This window comes from Pteropus medius, unplaced genomic scaffold, assembly GCF_902729225.1.
Source record: "Pteropus medius unplaced genomic scaffold, Ma_sr-lr_union100, whole genome shotgun sequence".
Taxonomy (NCBI): domain Eukaryota; kingdom Metazoa; phylum Chordata; class Mammalia; order Chiroptera; family Pteropodidae; genus Pteropus; species Pteropus medius.
Window position 1 is genome coordinate 4,639,509 of NW_024349798.1, and position 21,071 is coordinate 4,660,579.

At 54.6% G+C, this 21,071-nt stretch overlaps 2 protein-coding genes across 11 annotated transcripts; both read left to right on the forward strand.

The window, feature by feature from the left end:
* Positions 1–2,742: 2,742 nt before the first annotated feature.
* ATP6V0C (ATPase H+ transporting V0 subunit c) lies at positions 2,743–8,291 on the forward strand. Its single transcript, XM_039885056.1, has 3 exons — positions 2,743–2,999; positions 7,211–7,394; positions 7,552–8,291. Exons 1-3 carry the CDS (start codon positions 2,921–2,923, stop codon positions 7,754–7,756), a joined length of 468 nt encoding a protein of 155 aa, XP_039740990.1. The 5' UTR covers positions 2,743–2,920; the 3' UTR covers positions 7,757–8,291.
* A 128-nt stretch (positions 8,292–8,419) lies between these two features.
* AMDHD2 (amidohydrolase domain containing 2) lies at positions 8,420–20,585 on the forward strand. 10 transcript variants are annotated; one of them, XM_039885044.1, is made up of 13 exons: positions 8,420–8,603; positions 8,724–8,860; positions 8,940–9,079; positions 13,951–13,995; positions 14,554–14,608; positions 14,776–14,988; positions 15,076–15,164; positions 15,250–15,394; positions 15,472–15,579; positions 15,745–15,813; positions 15,988–16,123; positions 16,777–16,878; positions 17,298–17,487. In XM_039885044.1, exons 1-12 carry the CDS (start codon positions 8,521–8,523, stop codon positions 16,871–16,873), a joined length of 1,317 nt encoding a protein of 438 aa, XP_039740978.1. In that variant the 5' UTR covers positions 8,420–8,520; the 3' UTR covers positions 16,874–16,878; positions 17,298–17,487. The 10 variants fall into 10 exon arrangements, with proteins under 10 accessions (XP_039740978.1, XP_039740976.1, XP_039740985.1 ...); XM_039885042.1 differs by having other exon boundaries at positions 15,928–16,123; positions 17,282–17,438; XM_039885043.1 differs by lacking the exon at positions 13,951–13,995 and having other exon boundaries at positions 8,421–8,603; positions 15,928–16,123.
* Positions 20,586–21,071: the final 486 nt, after the last annotated feature.

The following is a 21,071-nucleotide window of genomic DNA, read 5'->3' on the forward strand; positions in this document are numbered from 1 at the left end:
GGTTAAACTTCCTAGGCCTGTTTCCTTTTTCACAAAATGGGTAACAATGATATCTTTCTCAAAGGGTCATTTCGAGGATTAGATAATACCTCAAAAATGCTCAGGACAGGACAGGCACACAATTGGTAATTAGTCAATGTTAGCTGTATACATCAGGTACCTTACCAGGGGGTCAGGGATACAGAAAAAGAGGCACAGGGACTCTCAGTGGGGAAGGTAGTGAGTGAAAAAAAAGTACTAATAGAGTACAAGGGATGAAGGAGGGGCCTGAGGAGGAAGAGAGGTCAGGAGGGCTTCGTGGGGGGAGGTGGTGTTCTAAAGACAGTAGTAGCATTCCCTAAGTAAGAAGAGTAGTTGGTGCAGAGCCACAGTTTCAAGGACACAGGAGAGGAGAGAGAGAACACGAGGGGAAGAGATGGGGAGGGGCTGAGAGGAGCCCACTGTCAGGAGGACGGTGAAAGATTCTAGGAGGGCAGCGATTGGTCAAATGTACCAGTTAGAAAGATTCCGTGGCTTTAAGGTGGAGAATGCGTTGGAGCAGGGAGTTAGACTGAGCTGGCCAACCACATAGAAACTGTGAAAAGACCCAGGCTGGAAATGAAGGCCCACCAAATGAAGGCAAGGGCAGGGGGTGGGGGAGGGGATATACAGAGCTGAGCACTGGGAAGCAGAGGAACCTCGCGTCTTGGTGAGTAATGAAGAGTGAGCAGTGGCGTGACTGCGAGAGGTTGCCTGCCGGTGTGAGCAGCTGGGTGCATGGTTGTGTCTCTTGCCCAAAATGGAAATAACCAAGTGGAAGTGGATGGCGATGGGGGTAGGGTGAACTCAGTTTGAGATATGCTGGTTTGAGGTGTTAGCAACCCCAATGAAGACCCAGTGTGATGTCTCATACTAGAACTTGGGCAGAAAAATGAGAGGATGGAGAGCGAAGCTGATCCACTCTTTGAGCCTGATGAGGGAACTGTCTACTGACTTCCCAGTTTCAGGATTTTAGCTAGAATGGGGTTATGTGCTCTTTGTCCAATGCTGTGCATCTAACTGCTGTGGACTGTCCTGCCCCTTCTTTCATTGTGGGGGGAAGCCCTGGGAACCACTGCAGGACTTGGGCCTGTCCTCGTTCCTCCTTGTGACTCCAGGAATAAAGGCATCAGGGCTGTGAGAGATAAGCTGGAAAGAGAGGAGAGGGTGTGGAGTGGCCAATGGGCTGCAGCAGCAGAGGCCCACTTAGCCTGACAATTGTCCTTTGGTTTAGAGAAATGGCAGTCACCAGTGACTTTGGCGGGGGCAAGAAGCTGGTGAGGGAGGGAGGGCAGGTGAGGTGGCAACGTGGAGTGAAAATTCCTCTTTCCAGAAGTCAGTCTAAGGCAAAGGAGAGGGTGGCAGAAGGAGGTGGGGAGGGTTCTAGCCATCTGGTGGTCTCTTTTGAAACACAACAGACCTGCTATGGACTGTCCCTGTCCTGCTCCTCCTTTCCTTGTAGGGGGAAACCCTGGGAACCTGGGCCTATGCTTGTTCTTCCTTGTTCTGTGGGCTGCAAGTTCAGGGAGTGGCAGATTTGGCCTCACCAAAAAGAAGAGGGCAGAAGGGAGGTTCCTGTTGTAGAAGGTGGGGCTAAGAGTCCAATAGGACCCCACAGCCCACGTGGAGGTTGAGGACAGCTGCCACCCAGGATGTTCAGAGAGAGAGCGCTTTAATGTTGGGACCAGGGCTTGGAGCTCAAGCGAGACCCTGGTCCCAACAGGAGGCAGTCACCCAAGACTCCTGCAAGGGAAGGGACAAAAGGGCACAGGGAACCAGAGCTGGTGAATATATAAGGCAGCTAGGTGGGGTGCCGGACCGTCACGTGGGATCATCAGGGGCGTGTCAGTCCCAGGCCAGGCTGCATGCTGTACTGGAAGCACTGGCTGCTGCTCCAGAAATAAAACCAACCTCGCAGGAGTGGGCTTTTGCATGGGGACATGCAAGACATGGATCCCAGAATGTACAGAAATCCGGGGAAGTCTCCACAGGTGGCATCACCGACGGGCTTCAAACCAGTCATGCCTACATCTTGAGGGGCAGAGACACCTCTCTCCAACTTAAGTTTGGGTCCCTGATCCAAAGGGGGACAGATGGGGTGGAGGAGGGTTCCTTTCCCTAAGAAACCAAGAAAGAAGTCACCAATTTGCTGGGGCGACCGAGGGACACAGGAGAGCTGCAGGCAGAGGCCGGGACTTCACAGGTGGGCTGGGGGCTTTCCTGGGCACTGGATCAGAACGGCCGACGCTCAGAACTCTGGATTTTGGCTCCGTCTGCTCGGACAGATTGCTCCAGGAGGTCTGAGGATGTCTGGGGAAGACAGTCGTCCTGGGTCCTGGGAACAAGGCGGTGAGATCTCACAACCAGGTCCACGCCGCAAACGCAAAAAAGCAACCCACGAAACCAAATACCGGCTGGAGCCGCGCAACTGCAGAGGAGGCGGGGCCTTCACGTCCCGCCCCATATGCTAATGAGCGCGCCACCGCCCCGCCCCGGCCGGGGGACCGGACGGGCTCAACGCCGCGGGGTCCAAGAGGCTGGCGGCGCTGGGGAGCGCACCCGCGGAGGCTGAGGTGGGGCGGAATGCCGGAGTCTGGCTGGAGGGGTGGTGGCCCAGTGCGGGGGCGGTTAGCAGCCGCTCAGGCGTCTTGTATCCGTAGCACCCCCCACCGATGCTAGTGGTACGGCCCATGAGGGGCGGGGCCAGGATCATGTGACGCGACACCATCCGCCATTTTGTTCTGCGGTGCTGGTATTTAGAGCGCAGCGGCTGACGGGCCGATCGCCTTCGCAGCCCTCTGACCACTAGCTTCGTGCTTGCCGCCTGCTGCTCGCCTGCTGCGCTCGGCCCGTCCTCGTCCCCGCCTCGGCCCGCTGAGCTCGCCCCCTCCCCACCGCAGACATGTCCGAGGCCAAGAGCGGCCCCGAGTACGCCTCCTTTTTTGCGGTCATGGGCGCCTCGGCCGCCATGGTCTTCAGCGGTGAGCGCCGCAGCAGGAGGGACCCGGGAGGCGGGGGGCACGCGGGGCTCGTGCCCGCAGCTCGCCGGGGTTCGGTGTGTGACGTCACTCTGATGTAATTCCGAGCTGTTGGGGGTCCCGGCCCTCACGTGACCGGGGTTGGGGTCCGGGCTTAGAGGGCTGCGGGGCCCGTTGGGTGTCGAGTGCAGAGCATGAGGACTGAGCCGGGGTGCCGGTTCCAGGGTTCTCCTGGGAGTCCTTGGCCGGCCGCCCTGCCCCCGGTCCCTGTCGGTGCGGGGGTGGGGCGGCGGCCGCGCTGCCATCTTAGCCCCGGGAGAGGCGGGAGGGAGGCTGGGGTGGGGGCGCGCGGTCCTGCGCCTGCTCCGCACCCGCCCCCCTAGTCCTGCGGGCAGGTGTGACATCACACCTCGGGAAGCTCTCCCGACGCGGGGCCAGCCCTGTTCGTGACGGGTGGGGGGTCTGGCCCTAGCACTCCCTTCGGAGGTCCACAGCTTTCGCCCTTAGCAGCCCTGCCTACCGGCGCGGGTTAGGTCGTACCTAGAGGCAGGTGCTTCCGGTTAGGGTTTGTCACTGTTTCCCAATAGCCCTGTGTGGGTTGGTTGGGAAAACTGGAATTAGGGGTTGGTCCTGAGAGCCAGCAGGGACCCAGAGATGGGAGTGTGTGGAATTGAGATGGGGTTCAGATAGGCCGAGGACGAAGGATGAATATCTGGAAGTCAGGCCAGCATTAGCTCTGTGTTGTGTGGACGCCTGCTAGGCTTCGGAGGCTGCTTAGAGGTGGGTGAGAGTCTTACAGAACCTCAGCTTGGGGGGATTAGGTCTTTGTCCTTACAAGAGTTTATTTCAGTTCCAGCCCCAATGAATGAGAATGAATGAATGAATGACCTTTCTCCCCTTCATTGAGACTTGGATTTGGGAGGGGTTGCCCTAGGCAAGGATAAGGGGCCTTTCGGGGTTCTTCATGGCACCCTGGTTTTGAAGTTGGGTCTGGCCAGTTCTGGGGTGTCAAATTTAGTGAAAATTGGCCTGCCTGGGAGAAAGAACTTTGGGCCAGGCCCTGGAATGTGGAACCCAGAGAGGTGAGTCCTGGCCCAGCTGCAGCCCCTGTGGACTGGTCTGGCCTGGTCTAGGTCTGGTTTTTGGCTTTGATGACAAATCCCTGCCCCGCCCTACCTGATGGATTGGGAGGCTCCCTAGGCAGGCTTGTGGAGGGTTTGAACTCCAAACAGTTTCTGCTGACTGTAAACACTTGTGGGGTGGGGGCAAGGAGGCTCTGTCCTCTCAGGGGCTTCCCTCTGCCTGGGCCTGCATGGGCCTGCCTGCTAGTCACGAGCTTCTGAGTGAGCCCTGCCCTTCCCATCATGTGCAAGTAAGGGGTCATTTGTGGGAGAAGTGGTCTGGACTTCCCTTTCCCACCGCGCCAATGCCTGCTCTTTCCACATCTTCAGAGGCTGACAGCTTTCCAGCAGCAGCCTCTCAGCAGGCTTCCATGCCTTAGTCTCCCAGCTTTTTCTGCTCTTTGCCTTCAGGCTTTGTCCACCTGTGGGGTGCTGCTTGTGGCTGTCATTCATTCAGCAAGTCTTGACTGAGCTCCTGCTACGTGCCAAGCACATGGAGACATCAGTGAACAAAACAAGATCCCTGCCCACATGGGATTCTGACTGTCACTGAGTTTGCCTCTGAATCCTTTTTCTGTACCAGTTCCTGGTTTCCAGTTACCAGGTACTTCTCTTGCTCTCTGCTGTCTTTCTAGAACTTGGTGCTTTCAGATGGAGCTCAATGAGCAGATCTTCAAAAGTTACTGCGCACAGGAGAGCACTAATCCAGGGCTTGTTTGCTTGCCCCAGGCTCCTGGTGATCTGGGCCATGCATTCCTGTTGGCCTGAATGCAGCTCCACTCCTGCTTTTCTCCCCACGTGGGGCATAATATGGTCCTACCGTAGTTAGCTTCTTTCTTCATTTCCTTTTCTAAACATGCCTTTCTCAAAGGCTTGTCTTCATCTATCTCCTGTGCATACCTGAACAAGCTCCTCAGTTCTCAGGCCTCTGATGTCGCTAACTCCAAGTTCTGTCTTCGGGTCCTGGCCTAGATTGCCCCTGGCCTGCCTATTGCTTGGTTGATACGTCTGTCGTCTTACAACCAAAGGAGGCCCACTCATTCTCAGGCCTCCCCAATCCCCGTCTCCCATTCTAGCTTCCCCTTTTTTCTTTAACTTGTGACAAAAATCTTTCTTCATCATGTCTTCCACGAAGCTGTCAGTTGTTCCTTTTCCGTATATTCTGTGACTTCCTCCCTGCCGGTGAGCACCCTGTGTTTGGTGCTGTGTTCCCAGAACTGCCATCAGAACTCAGTCTTTCTGTTTTCTACTCCATCTGGAGCCCTGTCAGGCTTGCCTTGCAGAGCTGGCGTCCAGATCCTTCCCAGACACCTGCTGCTGCCCAGTCAGACCATTTTTCCCTCCCAGTGGTCATCCCTGTTTCTTCTCTTTGTTCCTCTTGTTGCCTCCGCCCCCAGCCACATGATCTCCCTGCTGCCCTTGGAGAGAAAGGCCCAGCTCACTTCCTGCCTCTGGCAGGGTCTCATTGGGATGCTGCGTTCCCTGTAAACTATCTCCCACCCAGTGCCGTGCAGCAGCCTGTACCCTCCCCCTTGAGTAATGAGTCGTGGCACTGGCCCCTTGCACGTAATGTGACACAGCCTAACATGTTAGGCCTGCGGTAGGAGCCCAGAGAATGCACTGTAGCCGCGAGAGTTCCAGAAAAGGCTCCTGAGCCCCAGGCTTAAGGCACTGAGTGTCTAGGCATGGTGCTGTTGAAGTGCCTCTGGGACCCTGTGGAGGGGACAATGCAGGTCCCTCTGTCCCCCTGCCGCCGCCTCCTTCCATTCACTCCCCATCCAGCACCATCTTTGTGTCTCCATTCATGCTGTTTGGGATCTTCTCCTGCTCGTTGTCACCCCTCCACTCATATATCACCTCCTCTATAAATCCCTTCCCCAGACCCCACCAGCACCCTCCTCCCCACTCTTAGAACATGTCACACTGCTTGGAGATGCCGCATCTGTCTCCATACCAGGCTTAGAATCTTGGGAAGGCAGTGCTCCTCTGACTTGGTGATGAACAGAGTAGGCATCTTGTGGCCCAAATAGGTCAATAAAATGTGCAGAGGAATGGGGGTTGTCCTTGTGCCTTCCATCTCTGACACATGTCGTCCTATGCTCAAGAACAGTGGGACCCTGGAGAATAGGTGACAGGAGTCAGAAGAGCTGCCTGGAACCCTTGTGGCTCTGTTCTGTGCAAAACTTGACTTCAAGGACAGAGATGAGGAGAGGGAAACTCAGGAAGGCAGCACACCCTAGGAAGAGGGAGAAGGGCAGCTCTGGTGCTCCCCACCTGCTACTGGAGGCCTTAGGCAGAAGATAGGCTTCTAGGGGGTCTGCCGAGGACTCACAGGCTGGGTGTTGGCTCCACAGCCCTGTCATCTTCCTGTGCCCCATTCTCTCCTTGGCTCGCCTTTTCTCCTCCCTGGTCATTTAGAGAGGATTCTCTCCAAACTTGAGGGTCTAGGCCTGCTGTGTAGCTGCAGGTGCACTAACTCCGTTGACACAGATGCCAGCCCTCCCAGCAGCATGCCCCAGGGCCAGGAGTCAGGGAAACTCTGGCCTGAGAGGACAGGACTTGCCAGGCCAATTCCCCTGATCCGCTGGTGTTCAGACCCTGTGTGCGGTGGGGCGCTTTCAGCATGGCCCTCAGTATAGCCCCAGAGCCAGCTGAATGACCTTGGCACAACATCTGGGCTGCTAAGTTGCAATCATTTCATGCTTTTCCGGGCCTTTTCTGACCTGAGTGCCTCAGACTCTAGGTGGGACAAAAGGTGTCCAGCTGCCTTTTTTCCTGTGTGACTGAGCTGCCAGCCTGTCACAGCTCCACCTTTTAGCAGGCTTGGGGAGTACTGGAGAGCACAGGTCAAGATTTCTTAGCAGAGTAAGAGGACAGATAGCCCCGGCAGTCATAAGGGCCTCTGGTAGAGGATAGTTAGAAACAGCTATTTCTGTTCCCTGAGTGCCCATCTGTTCCCCTTGATGGCCACTTCCTGCCCCTGGCTGGGTGCCACTTTCCTCTACCCCTTGCCTCTGATAACTTGAGGTAACCCTCAACTGTGCCAGAGCTACACCTAGGTCCTACCTCATTTCATTCCTCCCCTCCCCACAGCCCTGGGCGCTGCCTATGGTACGGCTAAGAGTGGCACCGGCATTGCGGCGATGTCGGTCATGCGGCCAGAGCTGATCATGAAGTCCATCATCCCAGTGGTTATGGCTGGCATCATTGCCATCTACGGCCTGGTGGTGGCAGTCCTCATTGCCAATTCTCTGAATGAACACATCACTCTCTACAGGTGAGTTCTGGGTTTCTCCCCCATACCTTGCCCTGTCCCAGATCAGGCCAGTGCACGGGGCTGGGGAGCGGGCATTTGGCGGGTGGCTGGTGGTGGCCCAAGCCTGTCATCTTTTCTGGCAGGCACTAATGTCCGTCCTGTATCTTCTCTCCCCCAGGAGTTTCCTCCAACTGGGAGCTGGCCTGAGTGTGGGCCTGAGTGGGCTGGCAGCTGGTTTTGCCATTGGCATTGTGGGGGATGCTGGCGTGCGGGGCACTGCCCAGCAGCCCCGACTATTTGTGGGCATGATCCTGATCCTCATCTTCGCGGAGGTGCTGGGCCTCTACGGTCTCATCGTTGCGCTCATCCTTTCCACAAAGTAGCCCCTCTCCAAGCCCACCAGCCACAGAATATGATGTAAAGACCACTCCCTCCTCATTCCAGAATGAACAGCCTGACACACATGCACGGGGCAGCTGCACCCCCAGTAGTTGGTCTTGTAAATGCGCAGTGTCCTAGTGCCCATTGTCTGTTGCCCCGCCCGCCCCACCCGCCCCGTGCGTGGACATCTGGGCCCACTCATCATTCATCCAGGCCCCTGACCAGTGAGGATGCAGGCCTCTGGCTGCCCCCACCCATCTACCTGCCCTAGAGTGCTCTGTGTATAAGGATGAATTAGAGTTGTCATTTTCTCTTCACTGGATGTTTATTTATAAAGATTTGACCTGTTCTCACGTCTGTGGAGCAGCCTTCCGTCTCCCAACTATATAGTAATCTTTAGAGTGTCGCCTTGTGGGGTTACTGTGTGCCCTGAGACTTCTGGATGGAACCACCGTCCTTTCGCCCCCACTGTGGGGCTGTGTGCTGGGCCTGCCAGGCCCCGAGTCGTGTCCAATAAAGTTCTCGGATGTGACTGGATTCCTGTGTGCAGCGCTTATGTGGACTGGGAGGCGGGGAGGGGTCAGACTCCTGCGCGCAACGTCACCGGAGGGCGCGCAGTCACATGGGGCCTGGGTCACATGGGCATGTTGGTCATGTGACGCGCATTAGTCAGCTGAGGGTCACGTGAAATCAGCCGCGTTCTGGGCCAGGACTTGGCTGCGCGGCTGCTGGCTCCCCCAGCTCGGCTAGGCTCGCGCGGCTTAAGATGCGCAGGGAGAAGGGCGCCATGTGTACCCCAGTGTTACAGTTCACCAACTGCCGCATTCTTCGGGGCCGGAAGCTGCTCAGGTGGGATGTGGGACCAGTGGGATCGCAGCCCTGCGCTGCTCGGGTTAGCGGCGGGGGGCCGCGGGTTGAGGGCGGGGTGTGGGGCCCGCGAACCGAGCCCCTGCCCCTCTCTGTCCGCAGGGAGGACCTGTGGGTGCGCGGGGGCCGCATTCTGGACCCGGAGAGACTGTTCTTTGAGGAGCGGCTCGTGGCCGATGAGCAGCGGGACTGCGGGGGCTGCATCCTGGCACCCGGCTTCATTGACGTGCAGATAAACGGTATGTCTCAGGGCCCGGGGTTGGAGAGCCAGGGAAGGAACGCTGAACACTGTGCAATCCCCTGTTTCTGTGGCCGCAGGTGGATTTGGCGTTGACTTCTCACAGGCCACAGAGGATGTGGGTTCAGGAGTCGCCCTGGTAGCCCGGAGGCTCTTGCCGCACGGAGTCACCTCCTTCTGTCCCACCTTAGTCACCTCGCCACCGGAGGTTTATCACAAGGTGAGGTCAGGCTCCCAACCTCAAGCAGAGGGAGCCAAGAAGTAGCCAGCCCTTTAATTTTCAAATATGATCTCCTCTCCCCACAAGTGCCCCTTGGCACTTGGGTCTGGCCTCACCTGCTGGCCTCCCTGGGTCTAGTTCTGGGGTCTTGCTTCCTGGGCTTTCTCATTCAAGTTGTCCCCCTGCCTGCCTCCCTAGACCCTTTGCCATGGTGGCTCTGACTGCCTCTGCAGCTGTCCCCATAGGCCTCCACATTTGCTGCATCAGCACCTTTCCTGCCACACACCCTCCCCACCTTGTGCTCTGGCCACCTCCAGGCTTCAGAAACTACCTCCTTGACTGAGGTGGATGTGGACTTTCTGACTGCCATATCCTTAGTGGCTCCTCAGGCTCTTCCTCCCTAATCTGTCTGTGGTATGTGACTCTGGGAAAAAACGCCTTCCAGAGAAGTCCGTTGCACTCCAAGCTTTCTCTGCCGCTCTTGCCCGCATCCCACCCCCTCTCATTTTCCTTCCTACCTACACGTCCTGCCATTCATGTGTCCAGGGTCCCTTTTCTTTTAAGAAATTTTATTTTTTTATGCAGGTCCTCCACTTTACTCTTTGCCACATTTTTAAATTTTGTCATTGTTCTCTCTGTGTATATGATTCTTTTTTCTTGGGCTGTTTCAGAGTAGATTGCATACGTCACAACTCTTTACTCTTTAATTCTTAACTGCTTCTAAAAAGCATGGGTATTATGTGAGCACAATAGTGTTAGTTTTGGAAATAAACACTTATCCTTTAATCTACCATCTTTATTCCAGTTTTGTAGTTATTTTCTTCCAGTATAAGATCTATTCCAGGATCACCGATTGCATTGCCCTCTCTGGGGTTTCCTCCTGGGTGTGTGGACACAGAGTCAGAGCTAGGAGCTATGCGAGGTAGGGTGTGGGCTCCTGATTTTTATCTTTATCAGCTGGGTGACTGGGACAATCCTTACTCCTTTCTGAGCCTCAGTTTCCTCAAACCTAAAGTGAGAATAATCATGATATCCATCTTTTGGGTCAGGTGCTCAGCGCTGTACTGGTACATATTAAATACTGGGTAAATGTCAGCTATGGACATCTTTCTGGAAATTTCCCCCAGCTCTCCCATCATTTTTCACATTTTTAAATGTTAAAAACCAAGCTCATTTCCCTGCTGCAAACCAGACCTGGTTCTCTTGTCTCTCTTTGGTCATCATTCTATGATTCATCCTGCCTGAAATCCAAAAATACGTCCACCCTCTTGTGCCCCCGCCCCCTGCAGTTCTTTGTCCTTCCCCTTCACAGTCCTCACCAATGAGACTTAGTAGCTGTTGTGCTAGTTTTCTGAAGAGTGGCCTTCCCAATGTACAGAGCTCAGCACTTCACTCTTCCCCTTCTTCCCCTTATCCTTATCCGCAGAATAAATACCACCCTCCTCAACATTCCTTCCCACCTCCCAAGCCTCTGCTGTCTCCCCAGGCACATTCCAGCCATTCCAGGCAGTGACTCTCCTGCCCACCAGCAATGTGCCTGGAAGGCCTTTGCCTAGCTGTGTCTGCTGTACCAGTTGACCCACGTGCCTTCCCATCTACCCAGTACCCTCACCCATTGTGATACAGACTGCAAGGTCTTTTTCCTTAGGAGAAAGTGTTTCTGGCCAGTGGGACTTCCATCTTACATTTTCTTCTCAGCACTCATCACCGCCCCCCACCCCACCCGCCACCCAGTGCTTAGAGGATGAAGGCCTTGGGAGGCAGAGAATGTATTGATTTATGGTGGAAATCATGGAGGACTTTGAATATGAAAAAGTTAATATGAATATCATAGAAACTACAGGATTGCTCACTTGGATATCTCCCCCGCCTGCCCCTCCAATCACCCCACCATCCTCTAGGGCCCATTCTTACTGGGCAAAACTGGATTGCCACTTTCAGAAGTTATCCGGGTCCTTTGTCATTATGTTCTGGTCCATTGAGACCACCTGCTCTTTTTTCTGGGGTCTCCTTCTCCAGCCTTGTCCTTCACTACCCATCCATGAGGAAGAGCTGCTCATGACCAGGCACCTCCTCGGGCAGGCAGCCTGGCCTTGGCCCCACACGCCATCGACACTTCACCTTTCCCACTGCTTTCCTGCCTTGAAGGTGCCTCATTCCCTTCACCTCCAGATTGTCCTTTATTCTATTCTCTCTATTTATTGCTCTCTTGCTTTCCCTCTTACAACTCTGTTCTGGAAAAAAGCCATTGGATTTTTTTTTTTTTTCCTTTAATCTTCGGTGAATTTATGTATGGCACATGGCTTGTTAGGCAAAACAGCAGCCCTTTGTCCCCACCAGTTCCCACTGAGGGACAATCACTTTGCGCTCAGTTGACCCTTTGGAATTTGCCCTTGTATCTCGAAAAACTGTGTTGATACTCCTGCTCGACTTTTCAATTTAGAGCAGTATGCATTTGCTTCCCACCAGGAAAGATAATGATTGGCTCTCTTTGGCCCCTTGAGCCCTCTCTCATGCCCTTTCAGCTCCCATCATCTCCAAATAGCTTGTAATTTTGGTTAGATTAGTCATGAAGACTTGTAAAGGGGACTTGTATCTCATTTACATTTTCTTACCTGTCTACTCTGTTTTCTTGGAGGTAATATTCTCTGTTTGCTTAGTTTTTTATCTACTGACTCAGTGCCAGGCTTTCTGCCTGTTGTCTCACTCTTCTGTTGGGATATTTAGATGTACCAAGGGTTCCATCTGTTTCATCTTCCTGTGGAAGCCTTTGGGACCTGCTCTCCCAGCACTGGCTGCTGGCCTCATTGGGCCAAGCTGTCCTGGGAGTCCCCTTCCCCTCACCTGGGGGTCCCCTGGCCTCTTTCTGTTGGATCTCTCTGTCCCGTATTCTGTGTCTTCCTCTTTGTTGCTTTATGCCTTTGTTTGGTGGAACATATCCTCCAGTAGCTTTCAGAGAGAGGGGTTGTGAGAGGTTTTGAGATCTTGAAGTTCAGAAAATCTCTTTATTCTTTTGATTGATGGCTTGACTAGGCTAGAATTTTAGGTGAGGAGCCGTTTTTCTCTAGAATTTTAAAGGCGTTTCTGTATTGTCTTTGAGCTTCTAGGGTTGCTGATGAGAAATTGGAAGCCATGTGACTCTTGATCCTTTGTGTGTGACCTGTTACTTCCCTCCGGAAGCTTCTGGGATCTTCCCCTTGTCCCTGGGTTCTGAAGTCTCAGGGTGACATTCGTGGAGACTAGGAGTTCATCCACTATGCTGGCCCTTCGTCAGGCCCTGTCAATCTGGAAGTTTGTTTTTTGTTTTTTTTGGTGGGGTTTTTTGGTTTTTGTTTTTATTTTTGTTTTCTTGAATTATTTCTTTGGTGATTTTTCTCCTTTATTTTCTCTGTCTTTTCCTTCTGGGAGTCATTCTGCTGTTGGGCCTCCTGTATGGCTTCTCTCATTTTTTTCTCTCCTTCCTCTTTGACTCTGTTTTCTTAGCTCTTTTTTTTATCTTCCCAGTTCTCCTGGTTTTTCGCTTTAGTGCATACTTTTATTAACCTAAAAATAAAAAGGCTTTTTAAAGTGAGAAATAGGCATTTATTTGAGATCAAAGCAAAGGTATTCAGGGAACACTGATTCAGACAGAAGCCTAAATGGTGTTCTGATTCGGAGACAAAGGCAGTGGGTATTTATAACAAAGGGAAGGGGAGCAATCACATCAATAGAAGGAAGGCATTTCTATTGGTGCAGATAACAGCATAGCGATGTTAATTCTAAACAGTGTTTTCAATTTTCAGTTCGGTAGTCACCAGTCCAGCAGTCATAATCACTGCTTTCTGGTTATCTTTGCAAACAGTTCTTGACACGGTGTTGCTTAGGCCCAGTTAATTTGCCCTGTTTTAATATTCCAAAGATTAGAGGTATAAGAAGTACAAGGCAGTTCCTCTGCCATGGCAGCTCTGGCTCCATCTTATTGTGGCTCCATTCATTCATTCATTCATTCATTCATTCATTCATTTATCATTCATTCATTCATTCATTCATTTTGGTATTTTTAACATAGAAATGCTTGCTTTTACTCTGGAACATTCCTTTTTTCTAAAATTATGTTTTTGTTTCACTGGTGTGAAATCTCTTCTCACATGTCCTCCTCTCTTCAGATTTCTGCTCCCTGGCTAGCTCTGTCCTGTCATTAGTTGTGCTTTCCATGTGTCCTTTCAGAGGCTTTCCCAAGCTGGTAGACCTTGGTCATCTACTCCGATAGAGAACAGGTCCCAGGTCCCAGCCAGCCACCAAGAGTCGCGAGCCTGGGGAGGGCGTGTTCCTGGGGGCACCACTAGGTTGAAATCCCTGAGTCCTTTCTCCGAATCTGATCAGATACCCAGAGAAGAGTCTTCTTGTTCTGCTCGGAGAGAATAGGCCTGACTGGCGACCTTTGGTAGTGTTAAGAATATAAACTTTGCCTAATTGCCTCATTTTATGCTTTGACCCACCTTTTGCCCAGAATCTCTCTGGTTTACTTCACTAGGCACTTGGTGGAGCATACTTGGGGACCTAGCTGCCCTTTAATGAGGTTCCTGCTGTCGGTCCCCCCACTTCTCAAGGCGCCAGGTGCTGCCAAGGCCTGAGCCCATGGGGGCTGTGGGGCCATGTTTCCTCCCTGTCCCCACTGTGCAAGTCTGCCCACATCTGCCCAGCATCTGCTTGTCAGGCTCCCAAGTTGGCCTGCCCTTCCCCATTCTCTCTGTTTTACTGGATTTAAGCTTCTTAAAAATCTCTGTACTTCCATTTGTGGTGAGGAGTTCCAGTGGAGGACACAGCAGTCCACCAAGCTCACCCCAGGGACTCTGTAGTGTCCCTGTTCCATATCCTTTCTCACTTTGAAGGAGGAAGGTGTGGGCTGGGACGCCTGCCTAAGATACCTATGTCATGTGAGTACCTGTCACACGCAAGTGACCCTCCCAGCTGTGTCCAGCTCCAGGTACGCATGGCTGCACTATCAGTGCCTGAGCCCCTGTTTCTGCCCCTAGCTCTGCCTGGATTGCATGCCATCCTCCTGCCTCTGGCCCTCAGGGAGGCTAGGCCTGTCACCCTGTCTGGGTCCAGGCCCTTCGGGCATACGCCTCACTGTGACCCAGCTGCTGCCTGGACTGGGCCACTTTAAGGGCCAGGGCAGGTGCAGTTGCCCTTGGTGCCTATGCACTTGACCCCTACTTGGGGACTCCTTGCCTCCTGGTCCTCATAAGCAGGCCAGTCTTATATTCTAGGGCCTGTCATTTCTTGGTGGTGCTGACCCTGTGTCCTGCTGGTTCAGAGCACTGTGCTTTCCCTGACTATAGTTGGGGACCTTTAACTATCTTCTAATACCTAATGGAAAGCCAGTGGGCACTGGGCCGAGCTCCAGACTCTGACCCCTGACTTTGGCTGGGCTTTGACCTCTGGGTGTTGGGCCATGGGGGGGCAGGGCTTTAACAGCTGGTTCCTCCCAGGTCCTTCCTCAGATCCCCGTGAAGAGTGGTGGTCCCCATGGGGCAGGGGTCCTCGGTGAGTGGCTGACCTCTCTCCCCGCCCCGACCCTGGGAGGCTCCTTAGGGACCTGTTGGCAGCCCCTCCTGCTCCAGATGGGGAGGGAGGGCGGGCAGGTGAGAGGGGCTAGGGCGGGTGCTGGAGGGTAGGGGTCCAGCTAGAGCCATTTGTTTCCTTCCACCCAGGGGTGCACCTGGAGGGCCCGTTCATCAGCCGGGAGAAGCGGGGTGCACACCCCGAGGCCCACCTGCGCTCCTTTGAGGCCAATGCCTTCCATGATGTGCTGGCTACCTACGGGCCCCTCGACAATGTCCGCATTGTGACGCTGGCTCCTGAGCTGGGCCGCAGCCATGAGGTGATTCAGGCACTGACAGCCCGTGGCATCTGTGTGTCCCTAGGTGAGGGAATATGTCCTCACCTGAGGAGGCGGGCCCACCTAGGGATACTGGGCTTGGTGCAGAGTCTGAGTCTCGGTCCCTGTGCAGGGCACTCAGTGGCCAACCTGCGGGCCGCAGAGGAAGCCGTGCAGAGTGGGGCCACCTTCATCACCCACCTCTTCAACGCTATGCTGCCTGTGAGTGCTGTCCTGGCTCTTGGGTGGGTGGGCGTGCTGGGGCTCCTGCTGTGGCTCAGCTACCCCTGTTCTTGGCCTTGCCCAGTTCCACCACCGTGACCCGGGCATCGTGGGACTTCTGACCAGTGACAGGCTACCCCCAGGACGTCACATCTTTTACGGGATGATCTCCGATGGCATGCACACCAACCCTGCTGCTCTGCGTATTGCCCACAGGGCCCATCCCCAGGGTGAGCAGCTGGGTGGGACAGGGGCATGTAGGAGATAAGGTGGGCAAGTTCTGAGGCCTCTTCCCCCACCTTCCCAGGACTGGTGCTGGTCACTGACGCTGTCCCTGCCCTGGGCTTGGGGAATGGCCGTCACACACTGGGGCAGCAGGAGGTGGAGGTAGATGGCTTGACAGCCTACGTGGCAGGTGAGTGACCTCTACCCCACTGCAGTCATGTGAGAAGAGCCCCTCAGCCTTTCTGGTGGGATGTAAGAACCTGGGTGTCCCCTGCCAGCCCACTTGGCCTCCCACACCCCACCCAGTGTGCCTGGTGGCCCCTGGCTCCTTCAGAACTTGCTCTCTGCTTTCAAGGCACCAAGACATTGAGTGGCAGCATAGCCCCAATGGACGTTTGCATTCGGCATTTCCTTCAGGCCACAGGTCAGTGAGGCTGGGGGTATGTGTGCGTGTTGGCTGCATCTGGGAGAAACTGGAGGGAAGAGTGGGGACCACAAGGGTCCTATGGCCACATCCCTCATCTCTCATGTCCGGTAGGGTTTCCTGGGGGTGAACACTGGGAATGTGGCCAAGGTCCCACCCACAGGAAGTTCACAGCAGGGGACGAGGACAGCAAGCAAGCAGATGGCTTGGAACCCAGAGTGACAGGCACTGAAGCCACAGCACCCAAGAGAAGGGCCTTCACCCCATATGAGCCTTGGCCTGGGGCCTGTGGGATCGCAGGACTTGGCAGGTGCAGAGCTGTGGAGGGGCATAGGGAGCCAGAGCAGCAATCCAAGATCTGGCGTCAGGCCATGTGGGAGCCTCTCAAGGGGGTTGGAGTGTTCTAGGGGAGGGGAGCAGTGGTATCTGACAGATGCTATAGTTGGCCAGGCCCCATGGAGCTTTTGGCAGCACCCCTGGTGTCCTAGTGGGAGCTGGGGGGCACCAGAGTCCAAAGTGCTGTTTAGAGCACCAGGGAGACAGGCTGGGAGGCAGAAGATGGCTGTGGTCTGGCTTAGGGAGTGATGCAGAGGACAGAGAATTGGGGTTGATCATTTGGCTTCTTGGTGGTAGGCAGGGGCAAGTACCAAGTACCAAGTGGCCTCATGGATGCCCTGGGTACTACTTTTTTGTGGGGTGAGCTCTCTGGGACCCAAGAAGAGGAAGGGTTTGTGGACATTTGGGTCCAGAGGGTCCCTACAGGGCTGGGATGGGTGAGTTGCTAGGAAGGGTGGGACTGGGGGAAGGATGGGGCCTGTCCTTGGGGGCAGAGTCCTGGGATATGTTCTCCCCTCCACTCATATCTAGGACTTGGAGCTCTGAGGCTATGGGGGAGGGGGGAGGAGGGCACCAACAGAGCCAGCTGGGGGTTGAGATAGTCACCCAGCTCTGTCCCCTGAGCAGGCTGCAGTGTCGAGTCGGCCCTGGAGGCTGCGTCTCTGCACCCCGCCCAGCTGCTGGGACTGGAGAAGCGCAAGGGGACCCTGGACTTTGGGGCTGATGCAGGTCAGGGTCTAACGTGGGACGGCCCAGGCAGCCTGAAGACTCAGGAGTTCTTAGGGGACCTGGGACAGGGCAAGGGCGGGCAGATGGATGGGACCATCCCTATACCCAGGCAGCCTTACCTGGCTACCAGCCTCGGTCTGGCCCTTTCTCGTCAGGCCAGGCTTTCTGGTATCTGAAACAAGGCCAGGAAAAAGACCGCTGGAACCTTTGTCCCTTGTTTCCTGCTGCCAGGAGTCTTGGTTCCAGGGCCTCAGTCAGTCTGTGTTGGGTTGGGGCATCCTACACAAGTTGGGTCCCAGGCCTTGGTTTCCCTACCAGCCTGGGGGTGGGGGTAGGATGGGGTGGGAGTAGGATGGGGTGGGGTGAGGGTGGGGGCAACCCCGCCCCTGCCTCCTTCTCACAGCATACCTTTGACCCAGACTTCGTGGTGCTCGATGATTCCCTCCATGTCCGGGCCACCTACATCTCAGGCGAGTTGGTGTGGCAGGCGGACGAGGCCAAGCAGTGACTTGAGGACCATAGCTGGAGTGAACACGCAGCCCCAGCTGGATACTGTCAGGGCTGGGCAGTTGAGGAGCTGGTCTCCGGGAGCGACTGGGAGCCCTGCCCTGGGTGGACAGCCTTGGCTCCAGAGGCAGCTGGCTTGGATAAACCATGTGCCTTCCCGCTGGGACTCCCTTGGTCTTCGAGTTTTGCTTCAAATTGGGCTTCTTGCTGTTTTCACCATAACCCCGGTGTTTGTGGCTTAAGGTTGGGAGTGGCTGGACTCCAGCTCAGCCTTTTGAGGTTTATGGGGTCCAGTGGAGGGCTCCTTTCTGTTAGAAGAATGAATCTGAGGCCTGCAGACTTTCCGGTGGATGTGCAATTTGGAAATGAATGGAGAGCAGAAGAGTGGAAGCCACAGGCTGCAGATTGGAAAGCCAAAAGCCAGCAGGAAGGGGCTTAGGGACCGTCAGTGTGGACGACTTAAGTTTGCTTGTCGGGTCTGAGGAAAAGGGTAGTACACCTTGGAATTTTAAACAGGAGAGAATTGATCGTGGAGATAAGAGATGGGCAGGGAAGGGCCTCAGGCATTGCAGAGGTTTGGGGGCCAGGTGTGTGTGAGTGGCCCATGGTCCGTCTCTGCACTCCTGAGTTGTGCAGGGCCCCAGGCACTCCTCTCCGACCTTCAGAGCTGGGTTGCCCAACTCTGAGTGCAAGAGGCAGTGGTTGGAGGACCTCTGAACTGTCCCTGGCCATTGTTCCCTGGCCTGCCCAACCGGCCCAGCACTTGTCCCACCTCTAGCCCTTGGGATCATCGAGGCTCCATTTCTTTTCTGAAGAGCCCCATCTTCTGACCCAATTCCCAGGAGGGTGGGACGAGCCCTTCTGCACTCTGGTGTTTGCATGGCTGTGGATGACCCTGCTCATTGCTGGCGGGCAGTATCCTGTCCCCTGCAACTGGGCCCCACCTTCCAAGTCTCCTTGGCCCTCTCAAAGGTTCCTGAGAGAAGGAAGATGAGCTCGACTAATAGGTTAGAAGCTGAGCAGTGGTCGTCACTGCTCACCTGGTACCAGGCCTCATTCTTGTGATCTGCGGGTGTTCACTTGTTCCATTCACCTGCCAAAAATCCAAAAGGGTGTGCTGTTTGTCATCCCTCTTTCTCAGATGAGGAAACGAGCCCTGAGTCCCAGGGCTGGTGAGCACCAGGGCCAGCATTTAGCATGGCCTGGAGAACCCCAGGAACCTCCCTTCGACCTGTCACCAAAGCATTTCTGGGTCTCCACCCAGAAATCATGGAGGGGCTAATTGAGATGGTTGGTGGTCAGCCAGGTGGCACCAGAGTTAACAGCCAGCACTGGCTGGGAAGAAAGAGCACCTCAGGACAAAGGAATTGCCCCACAAAGGCCAATCACATGGGCTTAGTATGTTGGAAGAACAGAACTAATGGCCACCAGGGCTGGAGAGAGGTGTGGGGATGGGGGACTGGAGCTAGGCCTTGCAACTGTGATGAGTTGGGAATTTATTTGAGGTTTAGGGGCAGTGGTTGGAGAGTTTACTTTTTAATTGTGATAAAATACTTGTAACAGTCTACCGTTTTTTTAATGCATAGGTCAGTGACATTAAGTACATTCATATTGTGCAACCATCGCCACCATCATCTCCAGAACATTTCATCACCCCAAACGGAAACTGCACCCATTAAACACTAACCCACATTCCCCTTCCCCCCATCCCTGATACTGGAAGGTTCTCTTTGTTTTTGAGTCTGAGGCGGCCATTTTAAGCGTGTCTTCCAGTTGCTGGAGTAGCAAGGGCTTGACACTGAGGGACTGGCTATGAGGCCAGATAAAATGAAATGGGCGGGGATGGTACAAACTTGCCCTCGTGGTTGTGGACTGGGGATTGGAGGAGGGGACCACTAGGTGTCTGTCTGACACACTGATGGGTGGGGGTGATTTTCACAGGCTGCGATAAGATCCCTGGGGAGCACCTGGCAGTGCCCACATCATCTCCATGGCTTCTTTAGTGTCTATGAGTGGGAAAGACTTGAGGACCCAGAGTCTGGTGCAGGGATCAGGTAGGGTAGGCCCTCGCAACCGCCATCAAGTCAGGACTCCAGATTGGGGGCAAGGGCCACGTGACCGCTGCGTCTAGGATCCCAGAGACCTCCCTTGAAGCACCGGGGTTGTGCCAGGCTCATACCGATTTCACTGGGGCGGGGCGGGTAGGGGTGTTCTTTCCTTATCCTCGGGCTCCTCATCGGGATGACAGACCTGTAGGCTTTGAGCCCACCCACCGGGACACCATGGGGGAAGAGGTGCTCGGAGGCCGGACAATGATTCCTGGAGAGGTTCCGGGTGATTCAGGCCCAAGGAAGCAAGCTTGAGAGTAGGGGAGGGACAGTATCAACCACGGGAAGAGTCCGACAGCTGCCATGCCCGAACAGGGGCTGGGCCTGAGCAGCAGGGCGTACACGATTCCTGTCCAACCCGCTCGCCATATCCGGGGGCCTGCAGCCTAGGTATGGGGTGGCTTCTCCAGTAAAGTTGGAGCGGGACTTTACCGGGACGAATCGAGATCCCCATGCGGAGGTATGCGCCACGGCATAGCAGTAGGGACGCACGTCGCCCTCTGATCAACTAGAGAGTGGGCGGGCATCCTAGACCCCAATACTGCACAGTCGAGAGGGCTCACGAAGGCCTGAGCCTCAACGCCCCGACACAGGCCACCGTGCCCTGAAGACTGAAAAGGACACAGCCCGCCTGGCCCCGCCTCTGTGCGCCTTCTGGCCTCACTGCGACCCTGAGGACCCCTGTGCTCCTCAATGATCCTCTTCCCATGCCACTGTGCCCCACATTTCCTTACCTGCCTTCCAAGTCTCCTGCCATAACATCTTGGTGCAGCTTCTAACAAGGTGATCCTGCATTTTTTTTTTCCACATTTGTATCTTGGTTCATGTTATAAACTGAGGTTGTATTTTGGATATTGTTTTGCCATGTACTGTTTTTTAGTTGAACATGAAATAGAGAGCTTCCCGACTGAGGATACGTGGATCTCTCTATTTTAATAAAGTTCCCAGTGTTCTCTAAGTTAAATGTTCCCTAACTTAAAAACCATATGCCACTGAAGACAATGGGGTTCCTCCCCACCCCTATCCCAGCAGCTCTTGGATTCCTAACCCAAGTGAAACGTGAGATAATAAATATTGTTTTATGCCTTTAAATTTTGTGACAACTTGTTACCCAGTGCTGGATAACTAATACACTAGCCGTGTGACATTAGTCAGGTTCTATAGCCCCCAAATCCCATTTCCTCCCATGCCATGAGGGTCATAGAAGTTACTGGATAATATACGTGCTAGCACAGGCCAGGTGCAGGCTCAGAACCTGGTTGGCAAGTGAGTACCTCTCACACCACCCCTGTACATAAGGCAGCCTCATCTCTTCTAGCCCCATCCCAGGAGGGTTATGATCATCCTCCTGCCCCTCCCTGAGTGGATCTCAACCTCACCATGTCAGGCCCAGCCACTGCGCTTTTGGCCTGAGGTCACCCTTTTGTGGCAAACCAGGGACAAAGACTCTGGGCACAAAGGGACAGAGAAGAGCTGGGGGCTGTCCCTCTCCTTCTAGCCAGGGTCCTAATGAACTACGCTAGGCCAGATGAGTCTATCTCCTCTCCTGGCCACTGTCCTGGGTGAAGCAGCCAGGCC

Coding starts and splice junctions, on each gene's coding strand:
- AMDHD2 (XM_039885042.1), top strand. CDS start 8,521: ATGCGCAGGGAGAAGGGCGCCATGTGTACCCCAGTGTTACAGTTCACC. Junction 14,989..15,075: donor TGGCATCTGTGTGTCCCTAG/GTGAGGGAATAT, acceptor GTCCCTGTGCAG/GGCACTCAGTGGCCAACCTG. Junction 15,395..15,471: donor CCACAGGGCCCATCCCCAGG/GTGAGCAGCTGG, acceptor CCACCTTCCCAG/GACTGGTGCTGGTCACTGAC.
- ATP6V0C (XM_039885056.1), top strand. CDS start 2,921: ATGTCCGAGGCCAAGAGCGGCCCCGAGTACGCCTCCTTTTTTGCGGTC. Junction 3,000..7,210: donor GGCCGCCATGGTCTTCAGCG/GTGAGCGCCGCA, acceptor CCCTCCCCACAG/CCCTGGGCGCTGCCTATGGT. Junction 7,395..7,551: donor GAACACATCACTCTCTACAG/GTGAGTTCTGGG, acceptor TCTCTCCCCCAG/GAGTTTCCTCCAACTGGGAG.